This window comes from Tamandua tetradactyla, chromosome 4 (genome assembly GCF_023851605.1).
Source record: "Tamandua tetradactyla isolate mTamTet1 chromosome 4, mTamTet1.pri, whole genome shotgun sequence".
Taxonomy (NCBI): domain Eukaryota; kingdom Metazoa; phylum Chordata; class Mammalia; order Pilosa; family Myrmecophagidae; genus Tamandua; species Tamandua tetradactyla.
Window position 1 is genome coordinate 118,291,969 of NC_135330.1, and position 22,471 is coordinate 118,314,439.

The 22,471-nt window shown below is 36.5% G+C and overlaps 1 protein-coding gene across 1 annotated transcript in view; it reads right to left on the reverse strand.

Moving 5' to 3' along the window:
• Positions 1 to 4,149: 4,149 nt before the first annotated feature.
• WBP4 (WW domain binding protein 4) overlaps positions 4,150 to 22,471 on the reverse strand; it is a 39,300-nt gene continuing 20,978 nt past the window's right edge. Inside the window, exons 8-10 of the mRNA XM_077158383.1 lie at positions 21,974 to 22,164; positions 8,424 to 8,578; positions 4,150 to 5,410 (exon numbers count right to left, since the gene is read on the reverse strand). Of these exons, the coding sequence (XP_077014498.1) occupies positions 5,200 to 5,410; positions 8,424 to 8,578; positions 21,974 to 22,164 (557 nt within the window). The 3' untranslated portion in view covers positions 4,150 to 5,199. The remainder of the gene's footprint in view (positions 5,411 to 8,423; positions 8,579 to 21,973; positions 22,165 to 22,471) is intronic.

Genomic DNA, 22,471 nt, shown 5'->3' on the forward strand with positions numbered 1-22,471 from the left:
CGGTTCCTTAGGAAACTAAATATTGAGTTGTCCTATGATCCAGCAATAGCACTTACTTGGTATATACCCAGAAGACTTGAAAGAAACTACACAAACAGACATTTGCACACTGATATTCATAGCAGCATTATTCACAATTGCTAGAAGATGGAAACAAACCAGATGCCCATCAACAGACTAGTGAATCAACAAAATGTGCTATATACATGATGGAATATTATGCAGCAGTAAGATAAAATGACATCCTGAAGCACATGACAAGATGGATGAGCCTTGAGGACATAATACTGAGTGAAATTGACCAGACGCAAAAGGATAGATAACTGTATGATTCCACTTTTATGGCCAGCATAAAGGTAGAATCAGATGCTTAAATTACAGAATATAGGAGACTTAGAGATACATAGAAGCTAGAGATGCGTGAACCATTAGCTAATGAGGTTGAACTCCAATGTAAGGAAATAGGAGTGAAGGTGGTTCTCTAGTGGGCCTATAATTGAAGATGAACAAGATTGAAAGGGGTTGTATAGACTCCCACTGAGTAATATTAGAATATGTATTAGTTCTTGCAAGAATTACTTCAAAGATATAATTCTTGTATAAAGAGTGTTTGAGTCCATGGTACAGGGGAAAAGTGCTATTGTATGCTATGAGTTATGTTCGAAAGGAAACCATCAGCACTACCACAGCAACAGCAGAGGTAAATAATGGGGGAAGGGATAAAAGGTAAGAGGAGGTTAAGATTTCCTATTTGGTGAGGGTGTGTTTATTGGTTTTCTTTCTCTTGGGAACAATGAAGTTATCTAAAATTGAGAATGTTGATGGACTGTGGACTTTGGGCCCTATACATGATGCCCAATGAATGCAGGTGGCTGAAGGATGCACTGACAGAGAAGTAGATTGGTGAACAATGGTGTATACTCATGAACGAAGGTTGTGCTGCTACAAAAAGGAACAAAGTCATGAGGCATGCAACGACATGAACTTGTGAGACATTTAGTGAGACAAAATAAGCCAGAAACAAAGGAACAAAAATGGTATGGTCACCTTTAGAAAATGCTTATAAGAAAATAGGGGCCTAGATTGTAAGCTTTTAGAGTAGACACATTAAATCTGGAGTGGTGAAAAAATAGCCGAACAGGTGGGGTTAAAGTAGTTCAGAACATAGGGCTAAGGAAGACAGTGTCTATATTGTAGAACCATACATACCACTTGAGACCGATGTAAGAAAGGTTTATTTGGTCTGGAACTGAAATTTTCTGTAGTGCATAATCCAATTCAATTTATCTGCACAGCTTATTTGAACAACTGAAACATAGGCAGCACAGAATAAGAAAGAGATCCTTAACCCTGTAGAGATTATTGTAATGCCTGGAAACATCCTCGAGTATATTAAGCAGATAATCAGAAAGTATTGGCTAAGTCCCCTGAGGGATGGGAGAAAGAAAATGCTACTATTAAACCTTACCATCAGGAAATCCCCTGATACTGTGTCAAACTTTACGGATACCCAAATCAATAGGCCATGCCCTCGATCATGAGGCTTACTCTTGTGAAGCTTATGTAGGTAGCGGAAAAGCTTAGACTACCTATAGGCATGCCTAAGAGTTACCTCTGTTATTTACTCACATGTTGTCTCACTCCAACCCCAACTCTGCAAGTGAAATCATTGCCCTCCCCCCTTACATGGGACATGATATCAAGGGGTGAAAGTCTCTCTGGCGATGTGGAAGATGACTCCCAGGGATGCATCCAGACCTGGCATCATGGGATCAACAATTCCATCCTGACCAAAAGGGGGAGAAGAAGTGTAATTAATACAGTATCAGTGGCAGACAGAGTTCAAATAGAGTTGAGATATTACCCTGGAGGTTGCTCTTATGCCAGCTTCAGGTAGACATTGCTACCTATAATAACCTGGGAACCCCCAACCAGGATCATTCCAGCCCATCCTAAAGAACACCTAGGAGAACACAAGAGTTCCATGCACTAGAGTAACTTTCCAGAAACTTACAACCTCCAGATGGGTTCCTGGTCCAGAAAAGTCCTGAAACTCCAGAACATCAGATAGTTTTATCTCCCTACCCCATGTTAGTGACAGGCCCTTCCAATATGAAAAATTTAAATTTGCCATAGCCCAAACAACCCTAAAGAGAGGTATGGAAAGATCAAAGGTGATGGTGGAGTTATACAGAGAAGATAGGATTTAACAAACGAATATGATTGCTGAAACATTAAATTGATTTCTCTTTTAGTCTCCAGTATTTTAGAACAGCTAGAAGTAAAAACTTAAAATTGTGTAAGCATAACCATTCAAACTCTGAACTATGTTCTACCACTAATTGTGGTGCCGTTCTTTGAAATTCATAGCTTTTTTGTATATATGTTATTTTTCACAAAAAGAGAAGAAAAAAGTCAATTGTGATGATAAAATAGTTAAGCCCTCTAGCCTCCTATATTCTGGAGCATCTAGAAGGAAAAATACGAGAGGATCATATGGTAGCCCATGAAATACTGTCCTGTAAGTACTTGTTGAAGAGTGCTTTGAAAACTATTGCTTTTTTATTTCTTTGCTTTGTATATGTTATACTATACAATAAAAAAAGTTAAAAATATAAAGATCTAACATTTGAAAAAATGATAATGGTACTGTTATGAATTTTATAAAGCTATCTTTTTGGAATACATTAAAAAATATTTACAGATGGAGTGATAGATCTAGAATTTTCTGAAAAAAGTCCAGTGTATATTGGGGGTGGAGAACTAAGTTGGGTATAAATTATTCAAAATAGCTATGAGTTGACGATTGCTGAAGCTATAGCGATGCCTACTTGATAGTTCATTATATTCTCTACTTGTGTATATGTTAAAATTTTCTATAGTAAATTTTTTCAAAGGAAAATAAAGATAGTTATCATTAATTAATATATGTATATATGGCATAAATGGAAAAATCCACTCTTACGAAGCAGGACGTTAAGACAATGTTGATTGATAAGAATGAACATCAGAAAGATGGAATTCTTACCAACTCAATAGGCATATGACCAAAATTGCCAAGAATTTTTGGGAGGAAGGGCAGAGGAAATAACTTGACAAAATGTTACTTGAAGTAATGAATGGATAAGAATATGAATATTCTGAAAAAGGAAAAAAAAAGGTAACACAAAGCTATCTGCTTTAAAAAGTATTTGGTTCTGGCACTAACAAACAGAAACATGTATGTGGGCAAATGCCGTACTACTTTATTAATAGCTTTTTAATATTTAAAAAATATATATCTGATAGGATTGTTCTTCCCAGTACTTTTACCAGAATTTATTGCGGCTGCATTAAAAAGCACCTACTTTTGGCTGTTTAGATTGTGCTTCTTTGACTATGACTTCATTCAGAGTATAAGCATTACCCACACACTGTAAGGGTTGACACATTTAAAATATAAAACAGCAAAACCACAGTGGTCGTGGGTTTGTGTGTATGTGTCAAAGATTATTGGGGCTTGCGTTTTTTATTTATTATCTGGATTATTTTTACAATATAAAAATTACTTTAAAAATCTCCTAATAACATATATAATAAAATAGAAAAGTAATAATAGAAATCATCATATCAAATATTTAACTCCTGAAAAAATCCAGGTAATTTTAAGCAGATTTACTTTCACTTATTCTTTCAAAGCAAATAGAAAAGTACTATTTTTCAAGATGTGATTTGCTAAAATTCTTGAGTTTTATCTTGTCTTTTCTGAAAAACCCTTAAAACCAGGTTTAGTTTAAGGAGATTTATCTTACTTTTGAGAACACTGTCTTATTTCAAAGGTAAAGGAAATAGTCTTAAAATGCCTCATAAGAAAGTTTACACACTGAGGCATGGTTTTAAAAATGTCAATTGCCTAGTTTATAGGAGCTAAAAGTGGGGAAAGTGTGGCAGCATTCCAGTTATAATCTATTATCTTTCCCAAATGAAAAAACAGTTAAATACCAAAATGCACTGATTAGCCAGATAATAATGAGCTATCAGGAATTCTACAGTACTTCTTCATAATGTCATTTTTATCAAATACCCAGATAGGTAGAGTGAAGAAATAATAAGACAAATATCACCCATGCTAAGTTGACTATAATCAGTATAAGAAGAAAAACAATAATCTACTTTCATGAAATTTTTAATAAGCTATCATTTTCACATATACACTAATAACTTGAAAAAGGCAAAAGTTAAATATTGTACAATTTATAAAAAATATAATTTTTATAGGAGTTGTAAAGGGAAAGGACCTAGTTCCAATGTACTTAGTGAGAAAATTCCACTTAAGAAATTTAACTAGAAACAGGAAATTTCTAATTTGTCAAAATGAGCTCTAAAGATTATAACTGAAACCAGAGATCTTATACATTAGAGTTTGTGCCTTCATCTACCCAGCTTTAAATAAATATTAAAAAAAATATTTTCCAGGACATATAAGGCTGCTAAACAGAGTGCATGACTGGATGGAAAAAAAGAATGCTAGAATGTGAACTACTGAAGAAATTGGTATGTCTCACTCATCTTTATATTCCCAGTTCCTAGCATAATGCTTGGCTCAGAGTAAAATGCTTGAGTAATGGTTGTTGCTTTGACCTGAAGAGGGGTAAACTGTTTCACTCCTTATTAAGCACTACATTTGAAGTACCTGAGCTATAGTCCTGGTTCTTGGCACTTGATCTTAAACTGAGTGAAGTAAGCTAATATGCAGACATTTTCTACATCAGCCTTCTGACAGGATCCTCAGAACTGAATCATCACTGAGCTGTGAATTTTCTCTTATGTGGTCTGAGTCTTATTTCTTGAATAATAGTTAACATCAATGTGCAAAAATAATGCATTTCAGTGCAGGATAAGTACGTTCATATCAAGAGGAATGGAAAAAAAAACCTTGCTTTCCCATGTTTTAAATAGCAGATACATAGCATCTTAAATTATGACATAATTAGAGCAATTTTTAGACACTGAATATAATACACTGTATAACAATGCAATATGGTAAGCTTCCATTTTAGGAACAAAAATAAGTTTCACATGAAAAATTTATTATAACGCACATAAAATACAATTTAGAATAGATCTAAATTTCTAGCATCAAAGTACTTAGAAACGAACACAGGAGCTTTAATATAGCTAGTCTCCATTTTGTCCACCAAGCATATACAAGAAGCTCGTTTACTGATCATCACCTCGTTGCCTTAAATTTCTAGATTTTCCATTTTCAAGTCTTCTCTTTTTAAAGACTGGAGCCACTCCATCTGCCACAACTCCAAGGGAAGTGACTGTTTTTTCTTTAAATATCACTTTTGGTTCTCCAGCAACATCACCTTCGGAAGTTGATACGTATTCATTTTCAAAGCTTGGGAGTTCCAAGTCTACCTCCTCACTGGAACAGAAGTAAAAATAAAACCATTGTTTGACAGAGTAAGACACAAACTTTTTCACATACCCTGTGAGCCCACCAAAGTTCCATGATCTCCGTTCTCATAACAGCAAATAATAGTGGGAAGTGAGAAGTTGATAATTTTAGAGTAGGAAATGTTTAAAACACTGATTGTACAATATTACTTAAGATATTGAGCACTTATTTAGGTGGACACATGTCAGGAGAAATCTCATCCATTCTTTTATTCCTATTGTACAAAGGATGCATCCTCTAAGCAAATGTTTGTGCTTTATATTAGATTAGCATTAAAAGGTATATGATTATGGGAGAGGTATTTATTTATAGAAACTTATTTTCCTGGGACTGGTACAAGGTGAACAAGAGCCTATCCCAGTATGCACACCCTGAATAGTCAAAAGGTCTGAAAAAGAACAAGTAAGTCATGTCACACCCATCAGTTCCAACCATGAAATATTTGAACAAGAACCAGAAAGATCACTACATTCAACTCAACTCTAGCTAGAAGCAGAAGGGTACAAAATCCGTTAGGAACTTACATTTCCCCGTTTAGAGAATGCAGTCCCGAAGAGATAGAGAATAAAACTGGCAGAAAGAGAAAGGTTTTGATTCCCTGATCATGCACCCCCTCCTTAAAAAAAATTGATGGGACATAAGGGCAGAATTAAATTAAAGGGACACATTAACAGGTTTAACTGCTTTCATTAAGAAATGGGAACATACCCTTCCTTACCCTTACCCTTTTTGCCAATACTCTTTAAGTGTTCATCTGAAGAACGTCAGGACAAAACCAAGGAAAATATAAGAAAAGTCAAAGAAAGAAAATTATAAAAATAAAAGTAGAAACGAAGTAAGAAACAGAGAATCAACTAATAAATGGAAGCATTAACAGAACAGACAAATACAACAGCAGGTTCACTGAGGAAAAACAAAATTTCAAATATCCTTTGGCAAATCTCATCACCAAAGAATAAAGAAAAACTCTCCAAATTTTAAAAGAAGGATTTGAAAACTCAGAAAATTTAACTATATAGAAGGTTTACTGTATGTGATAAAATTTTAACCCTTGATTCAATATGTTAGGGGAAAATATAAACTACCAAAAACTGACTTAAGAGAAAATTAGTTGCTTAAGATAAGTGACTGCTACTTTTACTATATCATTACCAGCACCACTACCACGAACGGCAGCAGCATGCAACACTGTTTGAGAGCTCAGGTGTTCTACTTACCAAATGAGTACATTGTGCTAAATGTTTTAACTTTTCTAATTTATTCATCTTCATAAATTTGAAATTACACAGAACTATTATTATGCCTTCTGTAGATGAAAAAATTGAGGCTCAGGTTAGATTAGGCAACTTGCCTAGAGAGACACACAGATAGTAACCAAAAGACGGAAAAAACTATGAAAAAAAATCATCTCCAGACAAAACTCCAGAGCCAGAGTATTTTACTACAGATTTCTTTCAAAAAAATCCCAGAGTATAGAAACTATTAACCATTACAAAACACTAAAAAAAAAAAAAAAAAAAAAAAGGAAAACTACCTAACTCATTTTATTCAGCATAACCTGGATATCAAAATCTAATAAACATACCACACATTTAACAAAAATAAAGCAAAACAGACTGGCATTTCCCAAACTGTTTTCATATCAAAGCTACGGCTTCTAAATTTTGCATAATCAATTTTTTTTTTAAGAATAATCCTTGAAAAATCTAGAAATAAAGCATACTTCCTTAACATGCTAATGATTATCTATTTTAAATTAATAGTCAATATAATCCTTAACATAAATTTTGAGATATTTTTATTGAAATTAGAAACAAAAATGCCCACTCTCATTATTATTAACAATGAGTTTGGATATTTGACTAAAATAATTAGGACATCAAAGAGAATCAGGAAGTAAAACCAACAGAAAAAAATCACAGCTTTGAAGCACGAAGTACAGTAGATGTTGGCATAGTAGGACTATCTTCCTATCCTAAATCACTCAAGAGATCACTTGGGGCTGAAAAAATATAGCAGTATATTATTTCTATAACTTCAAAATATAGATCAAATGCTTATCACAACATTTGGCACATCATTAAGCACTAAAATACCCAATATTTTATTAAATTTAAATACAACTACAACCCTGAAGATTTCATAATAACTTTTAATAGTATTCCTAAGGTATATTATCTTATATTATCCCCAGGAAATCAATTCTAATTAGAACAATAAATAAAACTGTCCAAAACTTCTATTACTCTATTTTGTGGAAAAAAAATATGGTCTTTTCATTAAAGAATAGTTTTAAAAATAATTTCACTAAAGCATAGCCACAAAGCAATGATCCAGAGCTACCATTTGAAAGCATTAATGTTTCAGCAAGTAATGTTTACTATGTAGGCACTCTTTTTTTTTCTCAAGATTTTTTTAAGCATCTAGGAAACAAACACCAATCTCTAAAACTGGGAGAAACACCTTCCTTTATTTAAATGTTCTTAAGACAATAACTGATTTCAACAAACAAGCTAGTAATATAAATCACATAACATCTTTACTGTGATCCTGTTTAAATCATAAAACTGTTCTGTTTTTTGAACACCAACTGAAAATTTTTGGATAAATTATCAAGACAGTAACAGAGGAAGTGCTTTTTTCTAACCTTCAGATATAAACTACATGAAGCATTTACTGAACATGCATCTCTGCTAGCATCTCTGCTAAAATGATGGTGAAGTATGAGAACTGCATGTAAACATGGTGTGAGAGCGTGAATTTGAGGTAATAGCAATGTCACATTTTGGTAGGAATTACCTATTAGCTTACTTTAAAAAATATTTAATTAAAAAAAAACCATTCTAGAAATAAAGGAAATGAGCTGCACATGTAATGAACATAATATTTCTTAAATTAGTTACCGGAATTTATGGAAGCATTGGGATGTAAAATATTTGCAATATATAACAGTGGGATAATTTAAGTTTCAGGGACTTACTGTGACTCAATCTCTTGTTTGATTTCTTGCCATTCTCCATAAGGGTTTGACTTTTTACAAGCTTTGGATCTGTCTTCATTTGGACCTGATGAAGGTATATTTTTTCCTTTCTGTGATACTGGTTCAATTCCTTCATTACTGTTTTTATTTTTTTCCTGAAATGTAAAAAGATCAAGAAATATATTTCAAGAAAAGTACCAGAACAAAAACAAAATTTCTTAAGATCTTTTAAAAGACTTGCATGGATTTATAAACAGTAATTAACACAATTGTTTGAATTTGCACATAAAACAAATGTACATAAATTGGGTAGGTGGAAATACTAGTGGTCACTGAGAGGGAGGTGTAAGGGGTTTGGGATGTATGAGGTTTTTTTTCTTTTTCTAGAATGATACAAATGTTCTAAAAAATAATCATGGTGATAAATATACAACTATATGATATCGTAGGCCACTGATTGTACACCATGTATGGACTGTGTCAATACAAATATTAAAAAACAAATAAATGCACATAAAATCCCTTAAAAAAATACATTTACTGCTTCATTAAGTTATTCATTTTTGTCTAAACATTAATACACCATGGCCAAGATGACTTAAAAATATATATAATATGGACTTCAGGGAAGATGGCTGACTAGAATAGCTCAAGATTAGCCCTGCTCCATGGAAAAGTTAGAGAAGGGACAGGAGGGCAACTTAGGCAGTAATTTGGGAGTACAGCTGACCTGGGAGAGCCTTCTGTACCACATCTGGCAGCCCTGGTTGCAGGTACTGAGGAACTGAGAGGCAGAAAACTGGAAGCTACAGGAGAGCTCAGACAGGAACGCGGGACCGGGGAGTAAGCCAGGCCGCATTCCTCAGGTATGCTACCCTCACCAGCACAGCCCCATGACTGGCGACTCACCCCGCACACCTGAATCCCATCACCCACTCCCAATCCCTACTCTCCATGCGCCCCTACCCCACATGCCCCCAGTGCACGTACCTGGCCCCCACCTCCACCCCAAAGGCAGCCCAACCCATCTCTCCTGCACACCTCCTGAGCACTACCTTCCCCTCCCTGTACCCTGCAGGCTGTTGACAGCACATAAAGTTTGCTGGCATTAACCTCCAAACCTAGGCTACCACTGCCCCCCACCTATAGTGTTGCACAATCTCCCCCTCCCCGCCTCCCTGAGCTCAGTGCATCCATTTAAGGCACTCCCAGGCCCACGCATGCGTACAGGCCCCAATCACATCATTCAGCTCTGGAAACCGCACTTCATAGCAGTCCTAGAACCGTGTATGCGCACAGCACTCAAAATCACTTCCCAGCTCTGAGAACGTGCTGATCTGTGCAGTAGGGCCACAGCTGCCACCAATCCACGAAATGCCGACCAGATGCCACAGCTCTATGCACGTGCACAAAGGGCCCCGTGCCATAGACCAGCACATACCAGGGTTACGCTGCCCAGACTGGTGCACCCGCACAGGTACAACCTCCCTGGCCGTTGGACACCCACATTCACAAGCAGCAGCATAACATCCCCAATGTGCACCCATACCTGCCCTGAAACAAATCACCATACTAAGGAGTCCACTCCGTGCCCTGCTCCCTGCTGTACAACCGTTCCACAAACACAAGCCCTTAGACTACTGAAAGAAATGAACTCCCAAAGTAAATCAATCAAGATATTTACATGCCATGAAGAGAGCAGATGATCACTACGCATATCATAATGCAGACAGATACAGCTCTGTCTAATGACCAAATTCAAACACAGAGGAGACACAGATGTTGGAACAACTAATCAAAGATGTTCATACAACTTACTTGATAAAATAAGGGGATAGCAAATGACATAAAGGAGATGAAGAAGACAGAAGAGCACAAAGAGTAATTTGAAGAATAAATAAAAAATAGCAGAAATCACTGAGATTAAAGACTGCTGACCAAATAAAAGATATACCAGAGGCAACACCAGTGTTCTAGTTTGCTAGACACCAGAGATGGACTGGCTTTTAATAAAAGGGGATTTATTTCGTTAGTTCTTCAGAGGAAAGGCAGCTAACTTTCAACTAAGGTTCTTTCTTATGTGGGAAGGCACAGGGTGATATCTGCTGACCTTCTCTCTAGGCCTCTGGATCCCAACAACTTTTCCCAGGGTGATTTCTTTCTTCATCTCCAAGGGCTGAGCTGCAAGCGCTGAGATGAGGTATGCTGAGCTGCTTGGGCTGTGCTACCTTGAGCTCTCTCATTTAAGCACCAGCCAATTAAATCAAACACCATTCATTGCAGCAGGCACACCTCCTAGCCTACTACAGTTGTAATGAGCAACAGATGAGGTTCAAGTACCATTTACTTATGTCCACAGCAACAGATCTACCTTCACCTGGCCAAGTTGACACCTGAACCTAACTACAACAACCAGATTTGAAGAGACAAAAGAAAGAAGAAGTGATATAAAGGACAGCATAATTGACCTTGAGACTCAAAACAGCAAATGACAAAAATGATGAAAAAATTGAATGGGAACTCAGGGAAATGATAGACAAACCAAAGTGCACAAATATAAGAATCACTGGTGTCCCAGAAGGAGAGGAGAGGAGTAAAGGGCTAGGAAGAGAAGTTTAGGATATAATTATTATGGGGTAAAACTTCCCAACCCTCATAAAGAACATAAATATACAAGTCAAAGAAGCCCAACCAACTCCAAACAGAATAAATCCAAATAGGCTTTCCCCAAGGCATATACTAATCAGTCTGTCAAATGCTGAACAGAAGCAGAAAATCCTGAAAGCAGAGAGAAAAACATCCAAGGGAAACCAAATAAGACTGAGTTCAGACTACTCAACTAGCACCCTGGAGGTGAGAAGGCAGTGATATGATACATTCAAGATCCTGAAAGAGAAAGACTTCCAGCCAAGGATTCTGTACCCAGCCAAAATGTCCTTCAAAACTGAGGGAGAGATTAATGTTTTCATAAAGTTCTGAAAGAATTTGTCAATAAGAGATCGACCCTACAAGAAATACTAAAAGGAGTTCTGCCTGCTGAAAAAAAAAAAAAAGACAGGAGAGGGAGGTCTGGAGAAGGGCACAGAAGTGAAGATACCACTAAGGGTAATTTAAAGACTACAAAGAGAAAGAAGAGAAAGAATATATAAGTCTGACAAATAAACAAAAAAAAAGATAAGAGGTGGAATCAAGAATGCCTTTTCAGTAATAACTTTGAATGTTAATGGACTAAACTTACCAATTAAAAGATACAGACTGGCAGAATGGATTAAGAAACAGAATCCAGCTACATGCTGCTTACAAGAGACTCATATTAGACACAAGGATACAATAGGTTGAAAATAAAAGGATGGAAAAATATTTTCAATGAAGTTGTAACCAAAAGAAAGCAGGAGTAGCTATACTAATATTGGATAAAATAGATTTTAAATAAAAAGACACTATAAGAAACAGAGAAGGACAGTATATACTAATTAAAGGGATAATTCACCAAGAAGACAGAACAATCATAAATGTTCATGGTCCTAATCAAGGAGCTCCAAAGTACATGAGACAGACACTGGCAAAACTAAAGAAAGTGATAGATGTTTCAACAATAATAGTAAATAGACTTCAATATACCACTCTCCTCTATAGATAGAACAACCAGACAGAAGGCCAACATGGAAATAGAGAAGTTAAATAAGTTGAAAATGAATTAGACCTAACAGACATATATAGGTCATTGCACCCCAAAGCACAAGGCTACACATTCTTCTCTAGTGCTCATGGAACATTCTCCAGGACAGATCATATAAAAAGAGAGAGGATGCAAATAAACAAAACCAGAAATGAGAAGGGGTGCGTTACCACAGACCCTGAAGAAATAAAATAAATCATAAGAGGATACTATGAACAACTATATGCCAACAAACCAGACAACTTAGATGAAATGGGCAAATTCCTGGAGACACACAAACAAGCTACACTGACTCAGAAAAACATAGAAGATCTCAACAAACCAATCACAAGTAAAGAGAGTCAATCAGTCATCAAAAATCTTCCTACAAAGAAAAGCCAAGGGCCAGATGGCTTCACAGAGGAATTTTGACAAAAATCCCAGAAAGAACGGACACCAATCCTGCTCAAAGTTCTTCAAAAAACTGAGGAAAAAGGAACTCTACCTAACTCATTTTATGATGCTAACATCGTTTTCATACCAAAACCGTGTAAAGATGCTCAAAGAAAGGAAAACTACAAGCTAATCTCCCAAATGAACATAGATGCAAAAATTCTCAATAAAATATTAGCAAATCGAATCCAACAACACATTAAAAGAATTATACACCATGACCAAGTGGGGTTTATACCAGGAATGCAAGGATGGTTCAACAAAAGAAAATCAATTAATGTAATAACAGCACATTAACAAATCAAAAGGGAAAACTCACATGATCATGTCCACTGATGCTGAAAAAGCATTTGACAAAATTCAGCATCCTTTTCTGAAAAAACAAACAAACAAAAACGCTCCAAAAGATAGGAATCAAAAGTAACTACCTCAATATGATAAAGGGAATATACGAAAAGCCGATAGCCAGCATCATATTCAACGGATAGAGACTGAAAGCTTTCCCCCTAAGATCAGGTACAAGATAAAGATGCACACTGTCAGCACTATTATTCAACACCGTGCAAGAAGTTCTACGTAGAGCAATCAAGCAGTACAAAGAAATAAAATTCATCCAATTGGAAAGGAAGAAATAAAACTCTCATTATTTGCAGATGATATGATACTATACTTGAAAGAGCCTGAGAAATCTACAGCAAAGTTACTTGAGCTAATAAACAAATTCTGCAAGGTGGCGGGATATAAAATTACTGTGCAAAAATCAGTCACATTTCTATACACAAGCAATGACCTAGCTGAGGAGTCAGTTAAGGTAAAAATTCCACTGAAAACAGCAACTAAAATAATCAAATACTTAGGGATGAACTTAACTAAGGAAGTAAGGGACTTGTAGACTGAAAAATACCTAACATTACTAAAAGAAATTAAAGGACATCTAAATAGGTGGAAAGACATTCCCTGCTCATGGATAGGAAGGCTAAATATAGGTAAGATGTCAATTCTCCTCAAATGGATCTACAGATTAACACAGTACCAATCAAAATCACAACAATTCTACTTCGAAGACTTGGAAAAGCTAACTACCAAATTCATCTGGACAGGAAAGAGATCCCGAATAGCTAAAAGTATCCTAAAAAGGAAGAACGAAGTAGGATAATTAACACTCCCTGACTTTAAAACCTGGTATAAAGCCACAGTGTTCAAAACAGCATGGTACTGGAGCAAAGACAGAAGCACTGACCAATGGAATTGAATCAAGAGTGCAGAAGTAGACCACCAAATCTATGGTCAACTGATTTTTGACAAGGCCCCCAAATCCTCTGACCTGGGACAAAATAGTCTTTTCAATAATTGGGCATGGAAGAACTGGATATCAATAGTCAACAGAATGAAAGAGGACTCCTAACTTACAGCCTACACAAAAACTAACTCAAAGTAGATCAAATACCTAAACGTAAGAACTAGCACCATAGACCTTCTGGAAGAAGATGTAGGGAAACATCTTCAAGACCTAGTAATAGGAGGTAGCTTTCTAAACTTTACACCCAAAACACAAGCAACAAAAGGAAAAATAGATAAATGGGAACTCCTCAAAATCAAATGCTTGTGTACCTCAAAAGACTTTGTCAAAAAGGTGAAGTGGCAGCCAACTCAATGGGAGAAAATAATTGGAAATCACGAATCAGACAAAGGTTTGATTTGCTGTATACAGAAAGAAATCATATAACTCAACAACAAAGAACAAACAACCCAATTATAAAATGGGCTAAAGATATGAATAGGCCTTCTTCTGAAGAGCAAATACAGATGGCTCAAAAGCACATGTAGAGATGCTCATTTTCACTGGCTATTAGGGAAATGCAGATCAACACTACAATGAGATACCACCTTACATTTATAAGAATGTCTGCTATTAAACAAACAGGAAACTATAAATGTTGGAGAGGACGTAGAGAAACTGGGACACTTATGCATTGCTGGTGGGAATGTATAATGATTCAGCCACTATGGAAAACTGTCTGGCGGTTCCTTAGGAAACTAAATATCAAGTTGCCCTATGATCTAGCAATAGCACTACTTGGTATATACCCAGAAGACCTGAAAGCAATGACACAAACAGACATTAGCACATCGATGTTCATAGCAGCATTATTCACAATTGCCAAAAGATGGAAACCAACCAAATGCCCATCAACAGACAACTGGATCAAAAAAATGTGGTATATACATACAAAGGAATATTATGCAGCAGTAAGACAAAATGACGTCCTGAAGCACATGACAAGATGGATAAGGATGTAATGCTGAGTGAAATAAGCCAGACACAACAGGATACTGTATGATTCCACCTTTATGACCAGCATAAAGGTAGAATCAGAGGCTTATAATACAGAATACAGGGGACTTAGAGATACATAGAAGCTAGAGATGGGTGAACCGTTAGCTAATGAGGTTAAACTCCAATGTAAGGGAATAGATAGGAGTGAAGGTGGTTCTCTAGTGGGCCTATAAGTAATATTACCATATTGAAGATGAACAAGATTAAAAGGGGTTGTATAGACTTATGTGTTCAATGGATTCGTGTTAGAAATGAATGAGTTCTAGTAAGAATTACTTCAAAGATATGTTTCTTGTATAAAGAGTGTTAGGTTCAGGGCACAGGGGAAAACTCCTACTGCATGCTATGAGCTATGTTCAGAAGGAAACCATCAGCACTACCACAGTAACAGCAGAGGTTAATGATGGGGTGAGGGACAAGAGTTAAGAGGAGGTTTAGATTTCCTATTTGCGAGGGTGTGTTTATTGGTTTTCTGTCTCTTGGTAACAATGAAATTATCTAAAATTGAGAATGTTGATGGACTGTGGATTTTGGGCCTTCTACATGATGCCTGATGAATGCAGGTGGCTAAAGGATCCACTGACGGAGAAGAAGATTGGCGAACGATGGTGTATACTTATGAACGAAGGTTGTGCTGCTACAAAAATGAACGATGTCATGAGGCATGTAATGATGTGAATGAACACGTGGGACATTTAGTGAGACAAAATAAGCCAGAAACAAAAGAACAACAATGGTATGGTCACCTTTACAAAATGCTTATAAGAAAACAGGGGCCTAAATTGCAAGCTTTTAGAACAGACACATTAAGTCCGGAGTGGTGATCATTACTTCTGGATTTTGAGAGGGTGTTTTATATATATAACCTGGTATTTACAGATAAGAATGAAGCTGAACAGGTTGGAATTAAAGTAATTCAGAACATATGGGTAAGGAAGACAGTTCTATACTTTAGAACCACACATACTCTTTGAGACCATAGGAATAAAGGTTTATTTGGTCTGGAACTAAAATTTTCTGTAGTGCATAATCTAATTCAAACTATCTGTATAGTTCATTTGAACAACTGAAACACAGGAAGCAGAGAATAAGAAGTTCTTTTATTCTGTACAGATTATTGTAATGCCTAGAAATATCCTAGAGTATATTAACCAGATAAGAAAAAAGTATTTGCAAAGTCCCCTGAGGGATGGGAGAAAGAATATGGAACTATTAAACCTTACCATCAGGGAATCCCCTGATACTGTATCAAACTTAAGGGATATCCAAATCAATAGGCCATGCCCTTGATCATGAGGCTTACTCTTGTAGCTTATGAAGGTAACGAAGAAGCTTAGACTACCTATAGGCATGCCTAAGAGTTACTACTGGAGGACCTCTGTTGGTACTCAGATGTAGCCTCAGTCTCTCTAAGCCCAAATCTGCTAGTGAAATCATTGCCCTCTTCCCTACGTGGGACATGAATCCAGGTGTGAATGTCTCCCTGGCGACATGGGAGGTGACTTCCAGGGAGAATCGAGACCTGGCACCATGGGATCAACAATTCCATCCTGACCAAAAGGGGGAAAAGAAGTGTAAATAAAGTATCAGTGGCAGAGAGAGTTCATACAGAGTTGAGAGGCTACTCTGGAGGTTGTTCTTAGGCAAGCTTCAGGTAGACACTGCTACCTATCACAACCTGCCAATCTCAACCAGGACTATTCCAGCCAATCCTAAAGAATATCTAGGGCAATGTATAAGACCCTACAAGGGTTCCAGGTACTAGAGTAATTTTCCAGAAACCTGCAACCTCCAGAAGAATCCCTGGTCCAGATAAGTCCTGAAACGTAGCCCAGCCTCTTCAGAACTCAGATAGTTCCATATCCCTGCCCCATATTAGTGACAGACCCTTCCAATTTGAAAAATTTAGAATTGCCATAGCCCAAACAACCCTAAAGAGAGGTATGGAAAGATCAAAGGTGATGGTGGAATTATACATTGAACATAGGACTTAACAAATGAATATGAATGCTGAATCATTACATTGATATCTCTTTTAGTATCCAGTGTTAGAGGAGCTAGAAGTAAAAGCTAAAATTGTGAAGTTGTAACCCATGTCAAAGTCTGAACTATGTTCTACCACTAACTGTGGTGCTGTGCTTTGAAATTTATAGCTTTTCTGTATATATGTTATTTTTCACAATAGAAGGAAAAGAAGTCGATTGTGATGATAAAAAAATATTTAAGCCCTCTAGCCTCCTATATTCTGGAGCAGCTAGAAGGAAAAATCTGAGAGGATCGTATGGTAGCCCATGACAAACTCTGGGATCTGTCCTGTAACCACCTGTTGAAGAGTGCTTTGAAAACTATTGCTTTTTTATTTCTCTGCTTTGTATATATGCTATACTATACATTAAAAAAAAAAAAAACAGAAAACAAGCAAAATTATAATATGATCCTATTTATATCATGAGATCTTCAATGTAGGAAATACAAATAGGCCTCTTTTCATCCTCTCCTCCTCTTTTCTGATTTCTCTTTACCTATATACCCAATAGTTACCTCTTTTACAGTGTGCCCCTTTTGATTCCCTGTCAATTGACCTTTACATACTCATTATTTCAAAAGAACTCCCTCAATTTATAAGTCTTAACTGTAATTCAACTTTATTTTGATGACAATGATAGAGTCTAACTAGCCTATACAATTACTAACTTTGTGCTTTTAGAAAAAGACTTCCCTTGGGATGGAAGCAGCCCCCATGAAGCCCCTAGCTAAAGCTGGTGCTTCCATGATACCCTTTCATCCGCAATGACAAATTCCTATGACTCAGTTACCAAGTGGACCTCGTGCTGGACTTCTGCCTTTCTGCAAACTGTGCAGTGGCAGCCCTAGAACACTGTTTCTTTTGCAATTCTTTGAATGGATGCAAACTCATTCCCTCATGCTATCACAGGAGTAGAAGACAGCATCCATTTTTCTCTTACCAATCTTGACTGCTTCCAGATCATGACTTTTTTTTTCTTTATTATTAAATAAAACATTTTTACTGATATTGAATACATCATTTTATATATATATATATATATATATATATATATATATCTTAAAAAAAAAAACTTTTTTTTTACATGGGCAGGTACCGGGAATCGAACCCAGGTCCTCTGGCATGGCAGGCGAGCATTCTTGCCTGCTGAGCCACCGTGGCCTGCCCGGTCATTATATTTTATACTTTGATCCATATGCAATAAAGGCTTCTTCCGCTGAGGCACACACCACCTTCTATACTTTTTTCTTCCTTTCCTTCTTTCATGACCTAATGACCTCTGGCCACTATTCCAGTGTCTGATGACTTTCACAACCCCAGCACCATCGTCTCTCTAGTCAAACTCCTGCTGTCATCCTAAAGAGCTTAAAAATACCTTAAGATTTAAGCTTTGTGAGACTCAACACCATAACTCTGGCCTTCAGTGTTTCAGCCCCTGCATACTATATAAAATGTATTTCCTTGTCTATGGTACCTGGTGTATAAGAAGTATTCACATATTGAATCCTTATACCTACTCCACTTTTAATTTGAACTTTGTCATTACTTAGAAACACCCCATCTCTGAAATCCTAAATTTCAAAAGCCTACCCTCTGAACACAACTGTTTGTCTTCTTTTGGCTTTCTGGCTCCCCAACTTCTACTAGTCCTCCTCTCCAACCTCAATACCATCTTTATTACCTTATCTTCTTGTGTTCCTAGTTTGTCTCCTCCAGATTTTATATTCTTGTTTATAGAGTCCCAAACCCATAAGTAATCTTCAAACATTCTTTTCCTAATACCCTAAATATCTTGGTCCCTCCAACTTCCTATTGAATAGGACCTAAAGAACTACTAAATAGAGAGCTATTCAATCATTTGTCTTTCTGCTCTTAAACTTAGCTCATCAAGTGTAACAGAGAAAAACAAATCACAATACCATCAAACAGACCCGACCTCAAAATTTACGATATTCAATTTAACACTGCTTAGCCATGTTATCTCCAGTTAGTTTGTTCCCTAGTACCCTTAGTAGTTGTCTAAAAGAAATACTCAGCTAATGCAGGTCTGATTACATGGTGTATTTATGACGTGGAAAAATATGCAGCCATCATTTTGGTAGATGAAGATTTACTGACATGTAATATAACTGTGATACAATTGAAAAATGGTAATAAAATTGTATTACAGTATTTTGCTTAAAATTTGAGTTCCATATTTTGTTTTAAAATAATGTGTATGTCTGAATAGGATAAATTATGGGCCAAAAAACACTAAGGTGTTATAACAATTTTTTCATGTGGGGGTGGTGGTGGCAGAATTATAGTTTGTTCTTGTTTGTTCATCTGTATTTTGTTTTTAAGATAGACATGTTAATTTTGATATAAAAGAAACAAATAGTTTCTGTTCCTAGTGGGATGCTGGGTTCCTAAATTTGACTATAAAAACTGTGAGACAGCCACCACAACAAAGACTTTACTGCTGTTCCTTACAAACCAGATACATCCCTCACCCCAAGTTCTACCAAGATTTATAAGGCAGGTAAAAAGAAATTGCAGGTAATGACAAGATCTCAAGTATGGTCTGAGGGTATGCTCTCTCCAGCATCCCTGATTTTCTTTTATCTCTGAGGCCAGCAACCTCAAGCAGGGATCAATGGTATAATGCCTTTTCTGCTTGGAAACTGTGTTCCTGCCTGGAGAATGTCTCAAAAGCATAATGATTAACAAATTACAAAACTGTATGTTTTCCTGTCATGGCTGGACACTCAACACACCTTTCAATGCTACTATTGGTTCATTCCATCTCCCATTCTAGCTCAATGAGTATTTCAAACCATTAATGTTGTTAAGGTCTCTAAAATTCCTCATGCTCAGCAATCTTGCTTCCTATATGAATGAGAAAATTGAGATTAAAAGACTCTCAATTTTGTTCCTGATATCTATGGGACAAAACATTATAGTCACACTTGTTCCTACCTTGCTACAGAAAATGAGTTTATTCCTTGTTCAAGACCAATCCATCTATCTGCCCTAGTTCGTAACTACCTTCTTTGATACCTTATTTTATCTTTTCTCTGCTAGCTTTAACTAGCCTCGTCTCGTTTCTTATCCTTCCATCTGTAGGCAAGCTCAGATTCCATTCAACAAAAACACTACCATCACAAATCTCTCATATTAAGAATCAATAGCGTGTCTCTACTCTGTTGTCTAATTTCTACTTCTCACTACATATCCGAACCACACAAATACTTCAAAACACTTTTCAGTCCTCTGTAATCTCAATTCTAACCCTCAAAAGTCTTGTGAAATTGCTGAATGGGCATAAAGGACTTACTAAGTGCCAAGTTCAATGGACATTTTGTTTTTCTTTCTTTTTCTAGACCTCTCTTTGTGCTTGTTTGAAAGGATTTATGTAACCTAGAAAAGCCATATTTTAATCCTAATTCCATTTTGTAAAGACAGCCATTTCTTCTAATCCCTATCCAGTACTGTATGTTGGAAACTTTAATTAGATTATCTCCAAGGAGATGTGACTCAATCAATTGTGGGTCTTAAACTTAATTAGGTGGAGACATATCTCCACCCATTTCAGGTGGGTCTTGATTACTTTACTGGAATCCTTTAAAAGAGGAAGCATTTTTGGAAAGGCTTGAGATTATGAGAGAGCTGAGAATGACAACAGCCACAAGAAAGCCACAGCAGAGCCACGAAGCCCGAGGGAATCAGAGTCTGCCAACCAGCGACCTTTGGAGATGAAGGAGACAGCCCCCAGGGTAGCAGAAAGCTGGGAAAGAAAGCTAGCTGACTGTCGCCATGTTCGCCACATGCCTTCCCAGTTGAGAGAGACACATTGAATTTACTGGCCTTCTTGATCCAAGGTATCTTTCCCCAGATGCCTTAATTTGGACATTTTTATGGACTTGCCTTAATTGGGACATTTTCTCGGCCTTAGAATTATAAACTAGCAACTTATTAAATTCCCCTTTTTAAAAGCCATTCCATTTCTGGTATATTGCATTTTGGCAGCTAGCAAACTAGAACACTGTTTAATCCTTGATTCCTTGGGTTCTGGGACATTAAATTCTTCTGCTTCTCTGCATACCTTTTTAACCGCTATTCTTCATTCTATTTTATGGGTTTTTCCTCCTCTGCCTATTACCTGAATGTTTAATGTACCCCATGGTTTCCCAACGTTATTTTTGTAGGTTATCACATTACTCTATTTTGAATTACTACCAGTATGTTGATGATAGTCAAATTACCCTTTCTAGCCTGGACATTCAGATAGCTCTTTGAAAGTTACACAGGCAACAAGTTATCTCAAACTTGGTGGGGTGTACTAAAAATGAACTTACTGTTTCAATCCCAAATAGATATCAGTAAATGGTACAACTATCTGTGTAGTTGTCAAAATACAGTTATCCATGGGCGCACACGGTGGTTCAGTGGTAGAAAGCTTGCCGTCAATACGGGAAACCTGGGTTCAATTTTCAGACTTGTACCCCCTGCGCCCCACCCCCCCCGCCCCCATATAGTTATCCTTTCCTGGCCATGACTTTTCCCACTATGGGTTTAAAATATTGCAGTCAGCAAAATAAATTAAATAGGAATTTTGGGGGAGTTTGGCAGAAGCTGCAGATGACACACGAAATGATATAGAAAGTTTAGAAACTCAGAAATGCATCAAACAGACGTATAGTATTGCATTATATCAATATTTTTATGTTTTAATACCATAAATATATGCAATTTCTTTTTAAATTTTCATATTTATTTCATTTCTTAAAATACCTTTTTCATATAATATGTCTACTTAACAACAACCTATGACCAAATATTTAACCCAAATTTTACAATAAGGTACTATAACTGCCCCATAAAATAAACAGAAAAAAAGCAGACTTCTTCGGTATGCATGGAGGGTCAAAATTAAATGTTTTATGGATTTTCTTGATCGGGAAGGCATGGCGTCCCAAACCCTGTGATGTTGAAAAAATAACTGTATGTCTTGGCTTTATTTTTGTCTTCTACTAGTAGAATATAGAGCTTTTTATAAGCTGATAACTTTTGTGAAGACTAATTCAAGAACCTACCTTAAACTTTATTTTTAGCTTTTGTGTTTCAGTTGAAGACTCTCCTTCTGCTTTCTGTTCTCCATCAGAATCACTACGTGAATCTGTTGATTTAGACTCTGCTACAGTGCCAAGTGCCTTTTCACTGACTTTACTAGAAAGTAGATCGTCAGAGAGTGGAATGAAATCATCGGGTTTCTCCCATTTGGATTCTGTTCAAGACATTTTATTAGTTATGTTATTCAGTTATCTTTCTATTCAGAACAAATTCCCAATATAGCATTTCCTATTTCTTACAATATTTTATTAAATGACAATACTGCATGTATTTCATACTACCACTTTGATCAAGAAGATGAATTAAGAGTTTCCAAAGCTCTTTCCTTGTATCTTTCAGAAAATGATTTCAAACAACTTGGGTTTACTAGATGCATATACTGCTGCCCAATGGGAAGAGAGTCCTAAAAGAGGTGGGTGATACTTTCTCAAGAAGCTTACAATTCACCTGATGTCAATTAC